The 21,123-nt window shown below is 41.6% G+C and overlaps 1 protein-coding gene across 2 annotated transcripts in view; it reads left to right on the top strand.

The window, feature by feature from the left end:
- Positions 1-21,123, top strand: part of Atg5 (autophagy related 5) — a 94,203-nt gene that overhangs the window by 36,470 nt on the left and 36,610 nt on the right. For both annotated transcript variants that reach the window (XM_021174066.1, XM_029482723.1), the window contains one exon: positions 14,741-14,835. In XM_021174066.1, the coding sequence (XP_021029725.1) occupies positions 14,741-14,835 (95 nt within the window). The remainder of the gene's footprint in view (positions 1-14,740; positions 14,836-21,123) is intronic.

Genomic DNA, 21,123 nt, shown 5'->3' on the forward strand with positions numbered 1-21,123 from the left:
CTTTACAGTGTCTATATGGTCACCTTTTGTAGGAAGCCTTCTGTTTGTAGTTAGCAATGTGTATCTAACTTGTCCTGACATTGCAGAGAAGGTGTGGTCCTCCAGCACCTGGGGACACAGAGCCAGCTCCTGGACTGCAGGCAGCAGGGCGGGGCTCCTGTACTTGGTGTGTGTGCCGGGGGCGCTGCCCTGTACATGCCTTTTGTTCTCTGGTGTTCCTGCACTGCTGTTTTCTATCTTGCACTACAGAATGCTCATGGGGTTGGCATATATCTTACATTTTTATCCTCAAAATACGGTGTTACTTACAGAGTAAAAGACATAAGTTTTGATTTACTTTTTTTTATCTCTTTCTCACATGACCAGGAAGTACTATTAAAGTGTTTCATAAATAGTGTAATATTTTTAGTTTAAATTATTTATGGAAATGGCTTTTTATATTTAAGGCCTTTTTTTTTTTTTTTTTTTTTGGTAACAAGGTCCTGATTGTGAGGTCATAGAGCTGTTGTCACCTTTGTGTCGATGTAGTTGTAAATTTGTCCAAATTCAAACAAAGCAGGTGGGCCACTGTTCCATTCAGAGCTGCACCTGGAGAACAGCAAAGCTAAGCACAAGTTTCAACGATTTTTGAATACTTTCAAATGCTAATTTTAATTTCGAAGCTCTCTGAAGGAGAAATAAGAAAAGCTTATGAAACCAAGAAAACTCATTTAAGGCATAATGTGCCTTTCAGTTTTTTATAGGCTTTCAGTTTAGAAACGAGAATGTGCCACCTCTCTGAAACAGTTAATGGTGACAACAGAAAAGAAAGTAGCATTTTTATTTATGGGACAGTTGTCAATTCATGTGGAGGATTTCTGTTCAGCGTCACACTGTATGGGGAGATTTGAGGAAATCACTTAAAGATTTCAAGAATGGTACAAGGCTCAGCTTTTAGCCAGTCTTCTCTGAGTGTAGATACTCCTTTTTCTGTTTGGGTTTTTTGAGACAAGTCGTTCAGCCTAGACAAATGTTTAGTCCCCTGCCTCAGCTTCCAAGTGATGGGATTGTGGGTATGCATTACCATGGCCAGAGTGAGTCAACCCTTTAAAAAAAATTGATTTAAAGTTCCATACACTTGCAGATAAAAGTATATGATTTAGCTGTTAAATACACTTAAAATTCCCATTATTTATAAAATGTTGTTAGACTTTTAAATTAGCTTACAGTGTGCTATTTACTACACACACTCACCCCTTGATTGTTTTTCCTTTGTTGAGACAGGGTTCTAGTATATTCTGACTTCAACTTAGGATCCTCCTGCCTCAGTCTCTCAAATGTTGGGATTGCATGCATGTGCAAACACTCGGCTCCAGTTTGCCATTTTTAACATAAAGCTGGTTTTAAGAGGAAATAGGAATTATGCGAGTAGACTTGTGCTCTTGCATTAAGGTGGCTAGGGACAGAAGACTTCTGTAAAGGTAAGGTGACTTCTAAAGAATGAGAAGAGCCAGCTTGTATTACAGAGCCGTGTTTCAAAATACAAGGCAAGAAAGCTTGGTTTGGGTCTTAGTCTCTGCACATTTCTACAGCAAGAGTACCATAGACCCAAAACAGTAAATTCTGACTTTATCCATCTCTGGAGACTGGGGTAGTATGAGGTAAGATACCTGCAGACCCAGTGTCTGCGCAGGGGAGAGTTTCCCTGAGTCCTCACGAGTGAAAGCACCCTGGGGTCTCATTTATAAGGGCACTAATCCCACTGGTGAAGGCTCAGCATCAGCCATGATTGTCTCTAAACTTCTTGGCCACTCAATACCATAAAGCCTTATGGAGCATGACTGTGGTGAGGTGGAGGGCATGGTGATTTAGTTCATGGCAGGGAGGTTCCAAACCTGACCGAGAACCGTGATGTCTTGGATGTCACAAGAGGAAAGGACAAGTTAATGTTCTGGAGGAATGGGAAAGAGTCCATCATGTGGGTTCTTGTAGGCCAAGGGTAAAATGACAAGGGTTGAAGGCAATGGGAAGAGCCAGTGGAGGAGGGGTTTTTCCCAGAGAGTGCTGAAGCAGCACCTGGCTGCTGAATAGCGGGTGGGAAGGAGAGGCAGGAGCAGAAGTGGGGAATGCAGTGACCCAACAGTGGATAGAAAGACAGACCGAGGTGGTTGAAGGTCATTTTGAAGGTAGAATTGACAAAACCTATTATTAGATTGAGTGTAGTGAGGAAATGCTTATTTCGGGATCCTGATGGTGTTCTATGCACTGAACTGTGAAATACTAGATACACAGAACATAGATGTGGTGTCGGCAACAAAGCAGACTCATCTTTATGGCTCAGTTTGAACTGTGCGAGGCAGCCACATGGAAGTAGACTAAGTTATTGGTAGAAATACTTAATGTGTGAGACAGTGGATGGAGAAAGTGCAGTAGACCAGGCTCTAACGCTGCAGCGTCTAAACTCCTACAGTGTCCCATTTCACAGGTGGTGCCTAATTGATAATTATCTTTCACCTGTCATATTTTCTGAACCAGTGAGTAAGTTAGCCTACATGTATCAGTGAAAAATCTACAGCATAGTGAGAACGTTGTTTAAAAGTTTTAGCTTCTTGGAATGCTCACTTAGGTTTCATTACAGAATAGACAGGCAGTTTATTCTCTATATGGGTTTTTAAATTTTTAAATTAATTTTGAAGTTGACTAAATTTTGAGGCAGGGTTTAAAAAAGATTATTTAGCTCTGACTAGCCTGGAACTCTCTGTAGATTAACCTGGCCTCAAACTCACAGAAATCCACCTACCTCTCTGCCTCCCAAGTTCTCCAATTAAAGGTCTATGCCACCATGTCCAGCACTCTCTATATACGCTTCTATCTATCTATCTAAAATTAATGTTATTTGTGTGTGTGTGTATTAAATCAGTCATTCCATTTTCTTTTCTGTAGTGGAGGGAAACTGGGGAGATAGCTCAGTGGATATCCTCAGCATCTTTGTAAATATGAGGGGCAGGAGATTGCTGGCCTGCCTGTAATCTCAGCACCCAGGAGGTGGGAAACACAGACAGTCCATCATCTGGAAAAGCTGGCTACCTAGACTACCTAAAGCAGAGGATTCTGGGTACTTGGAAAGACCCTTCCTCAGTAAACAGAATAGAGAGTGATTGAGAAGTCACCTAGTGTCAACTTCTGGCCTCTGCACAAATGTACATATAGGTATACATGCATATGAACATGCACACGTGCAGAAAAGGGTGATATGAATGTTATAAGTGAATGTATTTGTGCTTTAATGGGAAGATAGTTTGTTAGGCTTCTAAAGAAAGATTGCTCACGAAATTTAAATAAATAAATACAAGCAGTATTTGAATTATAACCTCCTAGAATACAAACATAGTTAAGAAAAAACATCTAGACAGTTATTTCAGAATGCCAAACAGATTATACTCATGTTAATTTGTCAGAAGGTATCTTAATAGACTGGGGATCTATGTACATCCTAGAGATTGGTTATCTGTGTATTTCCACGAGGAGATCCGGTTGACATGTGTATAAGTCTGTGTTTAGGCTGACACACTGATTACCACTTGATGATAGATATATTAAGGGAGTATTTAGTTTCATTGAAATAAAAAGGATTAGTTTTATAGGCATATCAATGTTTAGTTTTTGTCATTATCCCTTTGAAATGTAATTTCTTATTTGTTAGTCCTTTATCTTAAATTTGCTCTACTTAAGAAATTTTTTACATTTTTGTAAGTTCTAAGATTGTTGTCTTTCATTTTAATATATTTGGGAAGGTTCATGGAGCATCTTATAAATATATTGATTGATCCATTATCTAAAAAGGAAATCTGAACCCATGTTTTTGTTTTGTGATGTGGTTTTGTCCCTTTGTTCTCCCCTTTCCTTCCCTTCTCCCCTCCCCTCCCCTCACTTCTTCATGAACGGGGTCTTGCTGCCTGCAGATATACCCTGGACTGGCCTGTAACTTACTGTGATGCCCAGCTAACCTTGAACTCTTGGTGACATTCCTGCCTTAGCCTCCTAAGCTCTGGGATGATAGGCTAGAACATAGGCATATATTGTTTAACATACTTGCAAATGAATCTTTGTATTGGAATGTAAATTAATTCATGACTCTCTTTAAGAGAACAGAAATGAATACTGCTACTTTTCCCTTAGAACAGCAGGAAGCACTTACTAGATGTCACAGAGCCGCTCCCTCCCTCTCTGTACTGTGCACTTCAGCAGTGCTTTCAGCTACCACTGCTGTCCTGCCAGGTATACATGGTTATGTTAGGGCCATCACATTTATAGTTTCTCTTCTAGTTCTGTAGCTCAGCACTTGGTCTGTATGTGTGTGCAGTCGTTAGAGTGATCTGTTTGGCTCATTCTTGAAGCTGTATTCTTTTAAATGTTAATGTAGTGTTTTCCTTTTTGAGATGGGGTCACATAAGTTACCTGGCTTTGCCTGGTGCTTCTGATCCTCCTGCACCATTTTCCTAAGTCTGTAATTAAGGGCAAAACAGTGGGCTTTATGTCCTTTTTAAAACAGAGGAATTTGGTATATAAACACATTTAACCCACTCTTATAAAAGTTCAATCTTCTAACCTACTGGTTGTAAACTTAATCATGTTTAGTTGGAATATGATTTTATATTTGCTCAAATCACCATTAAATGACAAATTGTATTAAGATCAATCTTGCTTACGTTTTTAGGTTGTTTGGTTGGTTGGTTGGTTTGGTTTTGGTGGTACTGGTGACTGAACCCTGGCCAGATAGTTAGAGTTTCTGGCCATTCTAGCCATTCTCCTGTCTCAGCCTCCCATCTCCCCGTTGGTAGAGTGGGATTACATGTTCCTGAGCTACTGCTTTTACGGGGTTCTGAGGAGCTGACCACGGTCATCCAGGCTTGCCCAGCAAGTAGGCTGTCTCCCCATCTTTTTCTACTGCTTATATTTAAAAAGCAAATAAAAATGTGTATGCTTGTGACATGACCTCAACTGTGTACCTCTGGCCAGCTGGCCTGGAATTCACTATGTAAGCCAGTTACATAGTTCCTCTGCCTCCTGAGTGCTGAGATTAAAGGCATGTGCTTAAATTATTTTTAGTTCTATGTACTTATGTGTATTTGCATGTGCGTATCCTCAGAAGCCACGGTGTCTGATCCCCCAGGAGCTGGATTTACAGATGGTCGTCACTCCTTTGTTGTGGTGCTGTGAACAGACCTTGGCTTTCCTGGAAGAGCAGTAACTGCTGAGCCATCTCCAGCCCATTCTTGCACTTTTGAAGCAATGTGTCTTCTGACTATGTCCTTTGGAGTCTTGTCATTTCTTCCAGAGTTCTCTCCTTCCTCTTTCTTAGTCGAGCTCTGCTTATCCTTTTGAAGATGAGAGTGTGTTTCTTTTTGAGACGGTCTCACTATATAGCTCTGGCTGGATGTCCTGAAAATCAGTATGTAGCCAAGGCTGCCCTTAAACTCAGAGCTCTGCCTGCCTCTGCTCCCCAGTGCTGGGATTAAATTCATGTGCCACTACACCCAGGTTTAGTTCTGTGTATCTTTGTGGGAGTTTTTTGGTTGGTTGGTTGGTTGGTTGGTTTTAATTCTGAAGAGAACAGAAAAGGGCAGTTTACAGATGATTGTTAGCCACCATGTGAATGTATGGAATCGAATAATTATCTTCTGTCTCTCCAGTTTCCCAGTACTGCACACTGGGAAACAGACTTTCTTCACAAATATCTGAGTTTCATTTACTAGCCTCTGCCTCGTTTAGTTATCTTTGTGGGATCTACCTGGTCAGATAACATTTTTCGTTCAACATTAAGTAGTTAATGCTATTTAATGTGTTAGCTATCTCTAGGTGTTGTATAAAGTTTTAAACAAAAGTGATAAATTGTTTGTACTGGGAATTTCATGACTTCAAATCCCTGTCCCCAATCATGGCTTCATTCTTATTGTCTCTCGAACTTTTATAGTTAAGTCTCCATTAGTTCCTGTGGTGACAGTGAACTGTGACTTCAGAATTCTACATATTAAAAAATGTTTCTTAAACGGAAGAAATAAACACTAGTTTATTGTATCTTATTGTATGACTTTATTACTTTAGAAACTATAGAGAAATCCCAAATATTTTTATGTATAAATCATATTTACATATTATTAAACTATGAGAGTATTTAACTAGGACTCAAAGAATTGCCAGATTTCTGGATACTAGAAATGGCAAATGTGCAGTTATAGAAGAATGAATAAATGTGCGAATTTCAGATGCAGCAAAATAAGATGTATTCTGTACTTGTTTTGTGTTTTTTAAAACAGTTTTCTGCAGCTCCTACTACTAATTAAGTGCATAATAATTTGAGAGATTACACTCTCTGTACTTTGTCTAAATTGAAAACTTTTTGAGTCTACTGGTCCTTCTGACTCTTGTTTTTAATTATTCTGCAGAGTCTATGTCAAAACCTGACCTCAGTGAGTCCTGATGGCTGCCCTCCCCCACAGAGTTCTAGTTCAAATAGCAGTTTCCAGACAGCCCTCTGGGATCCAAGTGGATTCTTGGGCTTTCCTCTTAGCTCTTGCCTTTGTCATCTTTAGGGTATTAAAATATCCCACCATGTGTTAAATTGAAATAAATATCTGCCAGTCTAATTCTAGATTTCAGTCCCATTGTCATGGTAAAACCTTGAAGATTTTGTAGGAATCTGTAGACAACTGGTGTTTACTTATAACTCCTTAGATGTTGCCTTGTAGAAATACTTGTCTGCATTCACTTCATCCTTTTAAAGGTGGTTTGATATATAAGTGTTAAGTACCTGATAATCTCATTTTTCACATACTTTGTGAAGCATAAGCAATAATTGCCTGCCTTCAATAAGGAGAAGAACAAAAGAGAGGTATGATGTAGGAAATGGGAAGAGAAAAAAAAACAAGAGAGCTGAGGCAAAGGAAAGATCTTATATTCTAATGGGTGTCGTCACTGTCTTTAGTTCTATTGTTTCCATGTCACATCCTCAAGAGAATTACCATGAGGTTCAGATATTTGAGTTGTAAGTGAATAATATGGGAAATATTAGGTTTGTCTCAAATTTTATTAACCTCATTTTTCCATTAGGATTCTGATTAAAATTTCTTTTAGGGTTTATCATGTGTATCACTTATTATTAAATTTTGCTGAATAAAGGACTAGAGGGATGTCTCTGTGGTTTAGAACACTGATTGCGCTTGCAGAGTACTTAGATCCTGTTCCCAGTACCCACATGGCAGCTCACAATCATCTGTATCTCCAGTACAGGGGGAGCTCGTTGCCTCCTCTGACCTCTGTGGACACCAGGCATGCGCGTGCTGTTATACATGTAAAACAAAACAGTTTTACACATGAAATAATTTAAAAAATAATTTCTGAATAAATGTTTAAGAGAGAGGAGGAATGTGTCTGCATGCATACATGTGTGAGCATATGCCTGTATATAAGTGTATCATATATAATAATAAGCAATTGCCCACCTTCAGTAAGGAGCAGAACAAAAGAGAGGATGCATCTGAGTGCATCCACATGCAGATGCCTGTGGAAGCCAGAGATGTTGGACAGTAGGTAGCTGTGGGCCATGCCACCTGATGTGCGTCTCTCCAGCCCCCATCTGATTTTCCACTCCGGTGCTATTTGGTGCTTCTCTTTGATGCTGCTTTCCACCAGCGAAACATCTGTGTGTTTTTTCAGTTCAGGACCACTTGTCTTAGCCCTCTCTGCCATTTAAGGAAATGGGATATGGGTAGGCAGAGAAGACCTGAGCCACCAAGCACTAGTAGTGCAAATAAAAGGGCCGGTAAGACACTTTAGAAATCTTGGTTATGTGTGAAGTGAAGGAGAAAGCCTATTTGTTTTTAGATGCAGAGTAGTTGAGCAAACCCACTTTCACACTCTTTCTGTCTGCTGTTTCCATTCTTTCATGGTAGTGAACGTAAGATCATGAACTGTTTGTAAATTAGGAACATCTTTTAGAGGGAAATTTTCATGCTGCCAGTATGGACATACTAAATGAAGTACCAATAGAAGGGGATTTTCCTAGAGGTTATTATAATTAATAAAATTATATAATGTCTTAGACCTGGATACTCTTACATGCATTATCTTGTGATTCCTTATAAAGATTAAGTAAACATTATCAACTGTGCAAATAAGGAAATGAACTTAACTATTAAAGAGGTGGGACCAGGAATTTTAGCCTAGATTGCCTCTGATTCCAAAGTGAAGGCATATTCCATTACATCTGGAGGTTATTAACTCTGGCTACATATTGGAGTCATCTGGAGAGCTTTGAAAAAGTACTGGTGCCAGTAAGGGAGGCACTGTAATTGATCTAGGGAACATCCCATGCACTGGTGCATTTAAATGCTGCCTAGGTGATCCCAGTGAGGAGGTAGCCCAAGAAGGATTGCAGCTCATTCTACAGCTGCCCTGGCCACTAGTGTGTCTTTGCTTGCAAACATTCGTCAACAATCATCAGTGTTTCTGAACTGACATTCTCTTACTTAACATAAAGAATTTGTATTAGATAAAGAGATGATATTTTATATAATAAACACTGAAAAGATTTTACCGACCAGGGCTGTAGAGGTGGCTTGGAAGTTAGGAGTAGTGGTTGCTCTTCCAGAGAACCAGGGTTCAATTCCCAGCATCACATGGTGGCTCACAACCATCAGTAATTTCTATTCTAGGGGGCTCTACACTCTCTTCTGGCCTCTGCAGATGCCAGATATGCACATGGTGTCCAGATGAACATGTAGGCAAACTCCCATACACATAAAATGAAGTAAAAACAACTTTAAAAAGTTAGAGTGACCATAGTATGGGTTATCCTTACCTTTAGTCTTTACAAAACTTAAAGTAAATTTATGATTTTGTCTTTCTTTAAGTTGCCTCCTGAGTGAAGTGAAATGTGTTTGATTCATTGTTCAGTTTGTTTCTGGACCTCATCTCAGGATGTAACACACTCATTGAGACTAAGAGAAAGAACACTTTCTCAACACATGGTGCATCAGGTCATGAGATTCAGTCTGTACTTTGTACAGGAACACATTTAGATAATCAGAGTTGGCTCCATAAGTCTTTTTAGGAACCTTTATTTCTTTTCTTTTCTTTTTTCTTTTTTCTTTTTTCTTTTCTTTTCTTTCCTCTCTCTCTCTCTCTCTCTCTCTCTTTCTTTCTTTCTCTTTTTTGGCTAGGCGTGGTAGCCAATTTCATTTAATCCCAGCACTCCTGCACATATCTACACACATACCCATAAACATAGACTTAAAAAACAATAAGGCAGCCAGGTATGGTGGCACATGTCCTTAAACCAGCACTTAGGAGGCAGAAGCAGGTGTGTCTCTGAGTTTGAGGCCAGCCTGGTCTACACAGTGAGTTCCAGGACATTCAGGGCTACAGAGAAACCCTGCCTCCAAATACATACATACAACCATACATACAACCATAAATTGAGCAAATAGGTGAATAAATACTAAGTTTTGAGGCAGGGATGATGGTTGTAATGAGAACTGTCTTCCATATGCTTCATCCTTGAACACTTGGTTCCCAGTTGGTGGCACTGTTTGGGGATGGTCAGGTGGTTCAACCCTGCTGGAGGAATCGTGTTGCTGGGGACAGACAGATGTTAAGATCATGTAGCCTCACCCAGCTTCCAGTTGCTCTCTCTGCTTCATGTTTGCCTTTGAAGATTTGAGCTCTTCACTACCATGTGGCTACTGGCTGCCATGCTTCCTCCTCCTCATGGACTCTTGCCCCCTGGAACCATAAGCTCAGAGAGACTCCTTCTTCTGTAAGTCATTTCTGGTCATAGTGTTTCATCACCACAGCAGAAAGGCAACTACTCGCTACTCAGGCTCTCATGCACAGTCCTGGGGCCTGGACCAGGCTGGCCTCAGACTCCCTACTCATTTCTACCTCCTAAATGCTGCATTAAATCACACTTGGCTGGTTTATTTGTCAGATTATGTGTGAGTTTGTAGGTCTGCATGTGGGTATGTGCATTTGCGTCCCAGTGCCCATAGAGGCCTGAAAAGAGTATTGGATACCCTCACCTAACATTCAGGTGGTAAGTTCTGGGAGTGGAATTGCGGTTCTCTGGAAGGACAGTGTGCACTTCTTACCACAGAGATTACGGGAAGATGTGACTCTGAGTGAAGACCATTCTTTCAAGTGTTGTAATGTGAACACACAAGAACAACAACATTTGTTACTAGCCTGTGATGAAAGTTTTGATGTTTGAATCTTCAGCTTTCCAGTAAATCTGAAAGAAATACTTTTTCATAAGAGCACTTGCAGTTCTTCTGAAGGTCATGGTAAACATGAAGTAAACTTGGTGTCTGTTTGATTAGTTTTTCTTTCAGTACCATCATGATGAATATGTGTTCTTACCATTTGTACTTTGTAGATGAAATTGAAGGACAGTTGTAACAGCAGCATGCTTGGGCCTGGGGAGATGGCTCAGTGGGTAAGAGCATGCTCTGTAAACACCAGGTCTTGAGCTTGACTCCTAAGAGCCCACGTTAAAAACAAACAAACAAACAAACAAACAAACTTGCCTGCAACCTCATTGTGGGGTGGAGAGAGGCTTGCTAGGCCTTATGACCTCTGAAGAAGTTCCAGGTTCAGTGAGAGGCCCTGTCTTAAGAATAAGGGTGAGAAGTGCTTGCTGATAGAAGCCTGATATGGCTCTCTCCTGAGAGGCTCTGCCAGAGTCTGACAAATACAGAGGAGGAAGATCACAGCCAACCATTGGACTGAACTCTGGGGTCCCCGATGGAGGAGTTGGAGAAGGGACTGAAGGAGTTGAGGGGGTTTGCATCCCCATGGAGGGAGCAACAGTGTCAACAGACCAGATCCCCCTCCCTCCAGAGCTCCTGGGGACCGCACCACCAACCAAAGAATAACACAGAGCTACCCATGGTGCTGGCCACATATGTGGCAGAGGATGGCCTTGTTGGATATCAGCGGGAGGAGAGGCTGGAGGACCTGAGGAGGGTTCAATGTCCCAGTGTAGGGGAATGCCAGGGCGGGAGGATGGGAGTAGGTGAGTTGGGGAGCACCCTCATAGAGGCAGGGGGAGGGGAAAGGATAGAGGGTTTACGATGGGGAGACCTGGAAAGAAAACATCTGGAATGTAAATAAAGAAAATATCCAAGGGGGGGGGAAGAATACGGTAGAGAGGGTTCCCGCAGGGTGCCCAGATGTGAGAACACATGTGCCATGTCTCACACAACACACCTCAGTTGTCCACTGGCTACAATGATAGGCATGTACCACCATGCAGGGTTCACGGACAGATAATGTTCTGGATAAGCGCTTCTGGGTGCTTTGTTTTGGTTTTGTTTTTTTTGTTTTTTTAAGTTTTAAACTCTGATGGGTGTCTGCAAGGACCATCATTACAAACTTCTGGTATAAAGACACCTGGTTACACCTTCTCTTAGTGCTGCTGTTCTTTGACTTTTATTCATATCTTTTAATAACTATAAAAATAACTCTGGCTGGGTGTGGTGGTGCATATCTGTAATCCTAGCACCTGGGAGGCAGAACTTGGAGTGTTGGTGTAAGATAAAGCCCAGCTGGCCTACCAGTGATTTCCAGGACAGCCTACAATACAGACTGGACGCCTGATCTCAAAAATAAATAAATAAATTAATTAATTAAAATCTGTTCTTGGTCATAGTACTTTTAGCACTGCTTGGAAAATATATATTTTATAAGGATGTTTAAGAGTAATTAATACAGATTCTTTGTGGCTTTAGTTTTTCATTACATTTAATGTGTGTATGTGTGCATGTGTGTTAGAAGGAAGAAGACAACCTGCAGGAGTTGGATTTTCTCCACAGTGTGAGTCCCGGGATGGAGCTCAGGATTTCAGTCTTGGTGACTCATCAGGCCTGCTCAGGAGGTAGAGACCACACAGTAGACTGAGTGGGTAAATGTGTAAGTCTTATAGAGAGTGACTGTTAGTTATGAGGACGCTCTGTGTGCTGCTTAGGGCTGAAAGAAGAGAAGCCACACCTGGGGTTCAGCCTCAGTTGGGGAGTGTAGTTAGCACCCTGGGTTAGAGAGGCTCATCTCTGTACCCAGGCCCAAGTGACTCTGTCACCCACAAGTAGCTGAGTAACAGTAAGGACCCACACTGTTTACAGAAGCTTTCCGTGTGACGGCCGCGTTCCTGAGAAGACTGCACAGCTGGCCATATGGCAGGAGTGACGTCTCCTTTACTGTCTTTAGCCTAGTGACTCTGATCCTTCTCGTGGCCATTGGGAACTCCAGAAGAGCCTTTTGCTATGCAATCTCAGCACACTTTGCTGAGAAGTCTGTTAACTGGTTGGTGTTGTAAAGACTCGGCCATACTGTAGTGCATAAGTTAACGCGTGAATTGGAAGCTAAGGTGGGTGGGGCTCCTTTCTCTTAGTTTGCTTATCATCTTTTAGTACCCTGTTTCCTTCCGGCATTTTGGGTCAACATAGTTACTTGGTAGAGCTGTCCTATGTATTGTATGTAGCAGTTTTCCTGGCTTCCATCCACTAATCTCTAGGCATACAGACAAGTTTTGACAATAATGTCTCCAGACAGTTACCCAATCTCTCCTGCAGTCTTAAATCTTCCCTAGTTGAGAGTTAGTCTATTTTCTGGTTGTTTTTTTTTCTCTCCCTCTCCCTCTTGTTGGAATCCGAGTAAATCTATGTTAATGTAGACTTGCTTTGGGGATTTGCTTTGCAGCATCTTGAGTCAGGATCTTGGTATTCTAGCTGCCCTGGATCAAGGTAGCCACAAGCCTGTAATGATGACCCTCATTCCTTTCTCTCCAACTCTGCTGGAGGGCTTTTTGTTTCTTTGTGACAGGGTCTCAAGTAGCCTAGGATGCCCTCAAACACACTATGTAGCCAAGGCTAGCCTTGAACTCTTGATCATCCTGCTTCTACCTCCCATGAGTTTTGGTTATGGAAGTGCGCCATCATGCCCGGAAGCCACAGTAAGGGGAGCAGTTCTGTCCCCAAAAGTTGTCCTCTGACCTCACATGTACAGTGTGGCATGTGTACCTATATTCATATATACACACATCATATCATACACAATAATAAATTAAAACAAATTAAAACTTTGAGCATTTCTCCAGAGATGTCTCCAAGTACATAAATGGCCTGCAAGCACATGTTAGTTATTACAGAAATGCAGATCCCAACCACACTCCATTCCTGTCCTGTACTGACTAAGATGCCCATATAAAAAACAAAAATGCAGCTGAGCGGTGGTGCACACGCCTTTAATCCCAGCACTCGGGCGGCAGAGGCAGGCGGATTTCTGAGTTCGAGGCCAGCCTGGTCTACAGAATGAGTTCCAGGGCAGCCAGGGCTATACAGAGAAATCCTGTCTAAAAAAAAAAAACCCAACAACAAAGAAAAATGGCCAGACATGGTGGCACACACCTTTAATCCCAGCACTTGGGAGACAGAAACAGATGGCTGTCTATGAGTTTGAAGCAAGCCAAAGCTGCATAGTAAGACTGTCTCAAAAAAGACAAGCAGGGCAAAAATGACTAGTGCTGGTAGTGTCAAACATGGATCTCAACTCTTTGACCTTACTTGTGGGAATGGAGAATGGTTTAGTTACTTTTGAAAATAGTTTGGCAGTTCCTTAGAACATTTACCAAGTAACAGTTAAATGGCTTTGCCATCCGACATATCATACAAAACATGTACGCTGATGTTCTTAGTAATGTGATTTACGATAGCCAAAAGTAGACCTGACTCAAATTTTGTAAGTCAACACAGTTTTGTAACTCTATACCACTGAATGCTTATTGCATCATAGAAATAACTGAAACTTTTAAGACTACATACCACAAGAACAAACTTTGAAAACATCATACTGTGCATGTGTGTGCACATACATGTGCACAGAGCAAATGTAAAAGACCACATACTGTATGAATGCATTTGCAAGAAAATGACCTTTGAATGTACTTAGAAAAGAGCTAGACTCTCTACAGTTTATGATCTGCAAAGTATAACTTAGTAACGTTTTAATTGAACCAAAAAAAAAAAACCTTTAAAGTGTAATCAGTATGAAATTGAGCTGCATTTGACATTTCACACATGCACGTTCTAGATATTGTTACCTACCCTCCGTGTGAGTGCACGTGGAAAGCTAAGGAACGCCTGGAGACCAAGTCCTTCATTGCCTATAGAGTGCCAGTTAGGCCAAGTGCCTGGCCCGGGCACAGGCAATGTCTCTTTCTCTCTGGTGCTGGGATTAAAGTGGGCACCACCACACCTGGCATTTTTGCATAGGTTCCAGGAGGCTGAATTCAGGTTCTAGTGCTTTCAAGGCAGATTCTATACAGACTTTGCCCCAGCACCAGGTTCCACATTTCTTTAAGCTCTTCTACACTGTAGTTTGTATAAGTGCTGACTAATATTTAAATTGTGCAAGTTTGTTCTTAACATAGATTAGCAGCAGAGGTTAGACCAGAGCCAATCTGTCTCTACTGCTGGCCTTTGCCTTGATAACAGAAGTAGTCCCATACCTGTTGAGGGTTTATCTTGGGAGGAAAACAGGATGTTAAAGATTGATTTCATATCTTCCTTTTGTTAACGTTAAGAGAAAAAATTGTAAACAATGTCTTAATGCTTTTCAGAAACTCCTGAGTGGTTAAGACTTTACTGTCTTTTTATGAGCTAATCTGTTATGATGTTCATTCTTAATAACAGACTTTATATCATTTCAGACAGATTTGACCAGTTTTGGGCCATCAACCGGAAACTCATGGAATATCCTCCAGAAGAAAATGGATTTCGTTATATCCCCTTTAGAATATATCAGGTAGGAAGTAACATTACAAAAAATGTTCCTGAAAGCTGTAGACATCATTTTGAAGCACTGTGTCTAGAACCCTTCTGTCTGAATGGGAACCTACTAGCATCTGGGTTTGCATCAGGTTTTCCAGCTCCGTCTTTTGTTGGTGGTAGAATTGGAGGTTGTGTTGCAGTGACTCATAGTTGCTACTGGTTATGTCCAATGTTCTTGCTGATTCAGCTACATGCTACAGTTTACTGTAACCCTAAGATAACACATGAAGCATGTTTGAAGACTGTTTTGCTGAGAGAGTTTCAAGTAGCACAGACTGGCCTGGAACTTAGCTAGTGAAGGCTGGCCTTGAACATGTACCTCTGCCTCCTAAGTACTGCAACTATGCCTGTGGTATCTGGGTCTACACCGGAAACCCAGAACTTTGTGCTTGTTAGACAAATATTTTGTCACTTGGACTCTCCTGCCATAGCCTCCTCAGTGCTGGGATTATTTGGGTGCGAATAGTGGTAGAAATTGCCTGATGTGCATTCCCCTACACAACACAAAACAACACCAACAGCACTGTAAGCAAGCAGCATCCTTTTCATACTTGATTTAGTACTGCTGTTATTCTTTTTATTTTTACTGATTTGTTGTTGTTGTTGTTGTTGTTGTTGTTGTTGCTCAAGATGGGTCCTGGGCACCCTGCTGTTTCTGACAGAAGCATACATACATCAGGTCTGGGTTTGTTGACTGTGATAAACAGTGATGAAGTCTCATAGAGATCACCTGTCTCCCCAAGGAGTGTGGTATTTGCTAATTCAGTGTTTGCTCTTGCACCTGAGGAGAGTGAGTCTAGATGGGGAGTCATCAGGGCTATAGACCGTGTCTGGTAGTCAGGCTTACAGCAAGCTGACACGAGGTAAAGATAGGGTTCTGCTTGGTGTGTGGCCAAAGTTAAATAAACCTTCAGGGCCTGCAGGGGTAGCTCAGTACTAGAGTGCTCCATACTAGCAAACATGAGGTAGGCCTTGGATTCAGTTGCTGATACTGTAAAAATTGTATTGGTCATATTTTAGGAGGCAGGGTACCTACTCTAATGACAAATCATTTAATAGCAGAAATTGAAAGCAAGAGTTAGTATTGCAGGTGTTATTTCCAAGGCTTAGACGTTTGCAAAAACAGAGTTCTGTTCATGCTCAGTCCAGTGTCTAAAAATGCCCTGTACGTAACTCTATTAACTCCTATTTTCATTTTCATATGCCGTGAGCTCTCTAGTAACTTACTGTCAGGTATTCCACAGCCTCACAGAGTGTCTAGATTGTGAAATATAATTTAAGAACTATAGTTGCCCCAATAGTGCAGGTGTTGGAGAAGAGGCCTTGCTTCCTTTTTTATTTTGTTTCAGGGACAGTCGTGAGGTCAGGTTATTTTCTCATGCTTTGTATTACCACCCAGAAGAGTCAGGTGTGGAGAAGGTGTATGTGTCGGGGAATAGAGAAGAGATTGTCGTTTTGTTTTGGAGACAGGGTTTGCTTTGTAGACTAGCCTGACCTGGAACTCACGGGTTTTCATATAATAGCATTTTAGGTGTGTATTACCACCCCGACTTGAGAGAATGGTTTTTATACAGTTCTGTCATCAGATAGAAAGTGGGAACTTAGAGAGCTCTCAGAACTGGCTTCACTAGGCCTGGCTGCCAGATGGGGGGTTCTGTGAGAGCCAAGCTTCCTGCAGGCCTTTCCTGTGTGGGGGAGGAAGGAGCAGGGCACTTTATTGTTTCTTAGTTGCTTACAAGCTTTTCTTCATTTCCATTTTGGTTCTGGGTTGAATCTGAATAAATCTGAATTGAAAAGTATGGTATGTAAGTAAATACCAAAATTTTAGATTTATAGGGTTTTTTTACATTTTTTTCTTACATTTTAAAGTTTTCCTTTTATGTTCCGACCAAAGGAAAATGGGGCCTCCATTTCTTTTTCCTAATTATATTCTAGTAGTAGCATCAGGTTTTGGCTTCCACTTTCTAATGATTGTGCTATTCTATTAGGTGAGCTGTTACTTAGGAAGCATTTTGATTAACACTTAATTTGAGCATCACACACACACACGACTTACTAAGAATATTTAAAGAAAGCCCAGAAGCCCATGTTTAATAGACAAGAATAATGTTTGCTAAGATATTAGGTCACACTGAAGAGACTCATGTCACTTCCCCAGGAGAGTTCAAAGGAAATGTAGAATTAGCAGCCAGACCCAGGTCTGATATGTCAACAACTTATTTCTTGTTTATAAGTTAAGCTTATCATATTTATGTAACAGTTATCACAATGAATGAGACAACCTGAATGTAGCTTGGCCAGATGAGCCAATAGGAATCTAAAATTCCATGACTGATGTTATTCCTCATATACTGGACTTCTGCAGAGATGGCAAGCGCTGCTTTCCATATGTTATGTGTTCATCGTGGACTCAGAATGAGTGCCATCAAGTGACGGAATTTTAGTGGTAAAAGTCAGATTCCTCCAGAATTCTCTAGCGCTGTTACACACCGTTTCTCTGTCATTTACATAGTAGTCAGTGTGTGAGTTTCGGGTCTGTGTTCCTGAAGTCCAGGTGCTTCGGTATGAGCCAGTGTTCTAGAAATGAGGCTAATGGCAGGAGGTGGTTCCAACATGTAGCCACATGTTATTTAGAATTACATACATAAGGAAGGAGATAGTGTTAATGAGGTTACCTCCACGAGGCTCTGTGAAATGGCCACGAAAGGTCTGGGCATTGGTGCTTATGCTGAAGTCTCTAGATATCAGGGTTTGTGCCCTGCAGTTAGCATGTTGTGAGGATGCCATGTCTTTTCAGCATCTAACTGTTTCTCCTCAGTGAGTTCACTAAGAGAGCTCAGACTCTCATTTGTCTTAAGTGGCACAGTCCACCCTGAGCTGTGCACTGCAGAGTCAGGTGGATGGTATTGTATTGTATCGGCTGCTGCTACACTACACTGCTTACAAAATTTTCAATTAAAAAGTTAAAGGACTCCAATGAGCTAAGTGCACAGATAAGTGTGATTTCAGTGAAGAGGAGAAATACCTGCAGTAAGTCAGATGCCAGTAGGTGGCATAGGCTCTGCCTTCTGAAAGGGCAGAAAAGGCCTACTTAAGGACATGAGGCATCCAGTATTGAGCAGGGGATGGGCAGCAGGGATGGTAGGCTTAGCATAGGCAAAGGGACTTGAGAAGTACCTGTAGCCAGCTGAAGGAGACACTGATTTATAGGGGATGCACATCAAGAGGAATAAGGCCACAAAGGAAAGGAATAAGGCCACCAAGGAAAAGGTTCCTGCATTGAGGATTTTCCTGTCAGATAAAGAATGGGCAGTCCTAAGGGGAATCTAATGGTCTGGACAACTGCCAGTCATTTAGTCACTTTGTGCTGTGGTTTGCTTGACATTCTTCTTAGGAAGAATTGAACGGTGTTATTTTAAGTTTTAAACAATAAAGAAAGGTTGGAAAATGGTGCCTAGTTCCTAAGGATGCTCAGACCACCTCTGCCTATCTTTATCAGCTGTAAAATAGAGTGAGAGTTAGGTTGTCTGTGCTTCGTAATCACCAGAACTCTGATTCCCCCTCCCCCACCCCCTGCAATGTTTCAGTATAAAACCATTTTATATATCACTAAAGCCTCATTGAGGACTTAATTTGATTGAGAGGTTTGCTTGCCAATTTTACTTTAGTAGGTCTACTTCTATCGTGATGCAGTGAAACCTTTAAGAATGTAATAGTTAAGGGATTTCATAGCACCCGATTATAATCAGAAACTAGGTTGGCTAGGACTAACTTGTACTCCCTAATCTGAGGAGGGGCCAGATTTCAGGCATCAGTGAATTTTCTGAAGTTCTTAACAAAAATGCGTGGCAAGTGATGACTCCCTCCCTGAGCACAGCTCAGAAGAACGTGCCACTTAGACAGCGTAACTCTCTTCAGAGGGACAGAAATGGTGCTTCCTTTCTGACGCTTCCCCGCAGTGTACTGCACGGTAGTGAAAAGTTACCTTTCTGTTCTCTTACTGCCTCATAGTTTAGTTACTATTTTGCCATTACCTCTAGCAGAGAAGCTAGAGACTAAGAAGAGGTCCATACTGGTTAGTAAACTGAATGGTTTGTTTTTTAATTTAGTTTTAACTTATTTCCAAAGAATATATATAATAATTTGTCACTTTTATTTTAACTGCTGGTGAGCTATGTCACCAACGGTAGCTGGTGAGCTGCCCTTTCCCCACAGGCCTCAGAATTATGCTACCAGAATCTATTTCTGGATGGCTTCTATCTCTTATTTAGTATTCTAGTTTACTCTTACTTTTGCTAAGATGTGTGTGTGTGTGTGTGTGTGTGTGTGTGTGTGTGTGTGTGTGTTTGCTTGCATGTGTGTGTGCCATGTGCATGCCTGGTGCTGTGTGAGGACAGAAAGGGCTTTGGGCTGTCTGGAGCTGGAGTTATGAGCAGTTGCAAGCCACCACATAGGTGCTGGCAAGGGAACCCTGGTCCTCTGCAAGAGCAGACCAGCTCTCCAGCCCTACAAGTTCTTTTTATTTAATTGTAGCTTTCAATTTTCAGTTAGCTGTGCTTGGCTTATGTTTTCTTTTGCTTGGTGGAGTGAGGGGGTCTCATGTAGCCTAGGCTAGCCTTGTCCTGCGTAGTTCAGGCTGCCCCTAAACTTTTTTTAAGAACTGTAATCACAGGCATGAGCCACCATGCTGAGCTCGATTTCTTTATCTTCATAATCTCTATTGTTTCGTTAAATACATTTTCCTGCTCCTTTAATTATTTTCACATTTTTAAAAAATTTCATTGTATTAAAAAATAATTCTGTAAAAGTCCCTGTCTAGCTTGCTCAAGTCCAGTGTGTGTGATTTTACAGTTGTCAGTCTATTTCCTTATTTCCTTGCTTGGGTTATAATTTGTATGGTCATCTGACAATTTCAAAAGATTCTTTAAATGCCTAGAATAGTACATCTCCCTGTTCTCGTGTGTGTGTGTGTGTGTGTGTGTGTGTGTGTGTGTGTGCGCGCGCGTGTGCATGCGCGTGCGCATGCGCTTGCTTGTGTTGCATGACTAAAGTATACAAACAACCAGTGTATAAGCTGGCTTTCCTTTTTATATGAAGATAAAGTCACCACAGACATGAGTGCAGTTCTGTTCCATGTCTGTTTCTTCTAGATTACCATTGATGTGTTGGGGCCTTTATACCAGTTCAGTTTCTTATTTCTATATTTTCCTATTCAATTTTTTTTACTAACTTGTTTGCTATTGCTGTTGTCTTCTAGTAGCTATGAAGTTTTAAAACTTTTTTTCACTGAGTAAGCTTGATGTCTGACCAGATAAATCCTAGGACAGACAAATGACAGTTTTCCGAGAAAGAACTCAGCCCCATTCTGGCCCTTCCTCTAGTGACAATGCTGCCGTGATCCCAGGCCGAGGACGCACATGGCCCACTGGGAAGCTTTGGCCTGAGGTGGAATCTCAGAAAGCTAAAGTGGGATGACGTCTCTGGAAACAGATGTTCCCCGAGCTGTTGCAAGAGCAAGTTAATTTTAAGGCACACTGGTTAGTGTTTTAGTTTCTTTTCTTGTTGTGTGAAGAACCCTGACAGAAGCATCATTTGGGAAGGAGGAAGGCTTCTGACTCGCAGTTCTAGGGTTCAGTGCTTCATGGTGGGAAAGTGAAGGCAGCTGATTGCATCACATCCACAGTCAGGAATAGAGCCATGAGCTCCTGCTGCTGCTCCTACCTCAGTTAGAGCAATGAACGCAAACCCCACAGGCGTGCCCAGAGGCCAGTCTCTATGGTGACGGCCCATACTAACCACGGCAGTGTTCTTGCTTGGTGGAGAGGTCATATGATAGGCGGACACTCCATTACTGAAGAAGGCATCTCTACTACCTCTAAGGCTTGATGGATGGATTTTGTAGAAATTTGGAGAAAGCAATAAAGATGAAGTGTTTCCTAGAGCTTTTTTGTTCTTGTTTGGCTGGAGTGAGGAGTTATTTTAAGACAGTGTCTCCCTGTAGCCCTGACCAGCCCATAGTTGCTGTGTGCTGGCATTGAGCTCTGTCTCTGGAATTGAAGGTGTACATGCCTGGCTGCTACCTCTGTTAATGATTTCTAAAGTGCAAAATGTTCCACTGAGTACTCGACCTTAAGGATAAGAGTCGGGCTGGAGAGGTGGCTCAGCAGTTAAGAGCACTGGCTGCTCTTCCAGAGGTCCTGAGTTCAATTCCCAGCAACCACATGGTGGCTCACAACCATCTGTAATGGGATCTGATGCCCTC

Source organism: Mus caroli, chromosome 10 (assembly GCF_900094665.2).
Source record: "Mus caroli chromosome 10, CAROLI_EIJ_v1.1, whole genome shotgun sequence".
Lineage (NCBI taxonomy): Eukaryota > Metazoa > Chordata > Mammalia > Rodentia > Muridae > Mus > Mus caroli.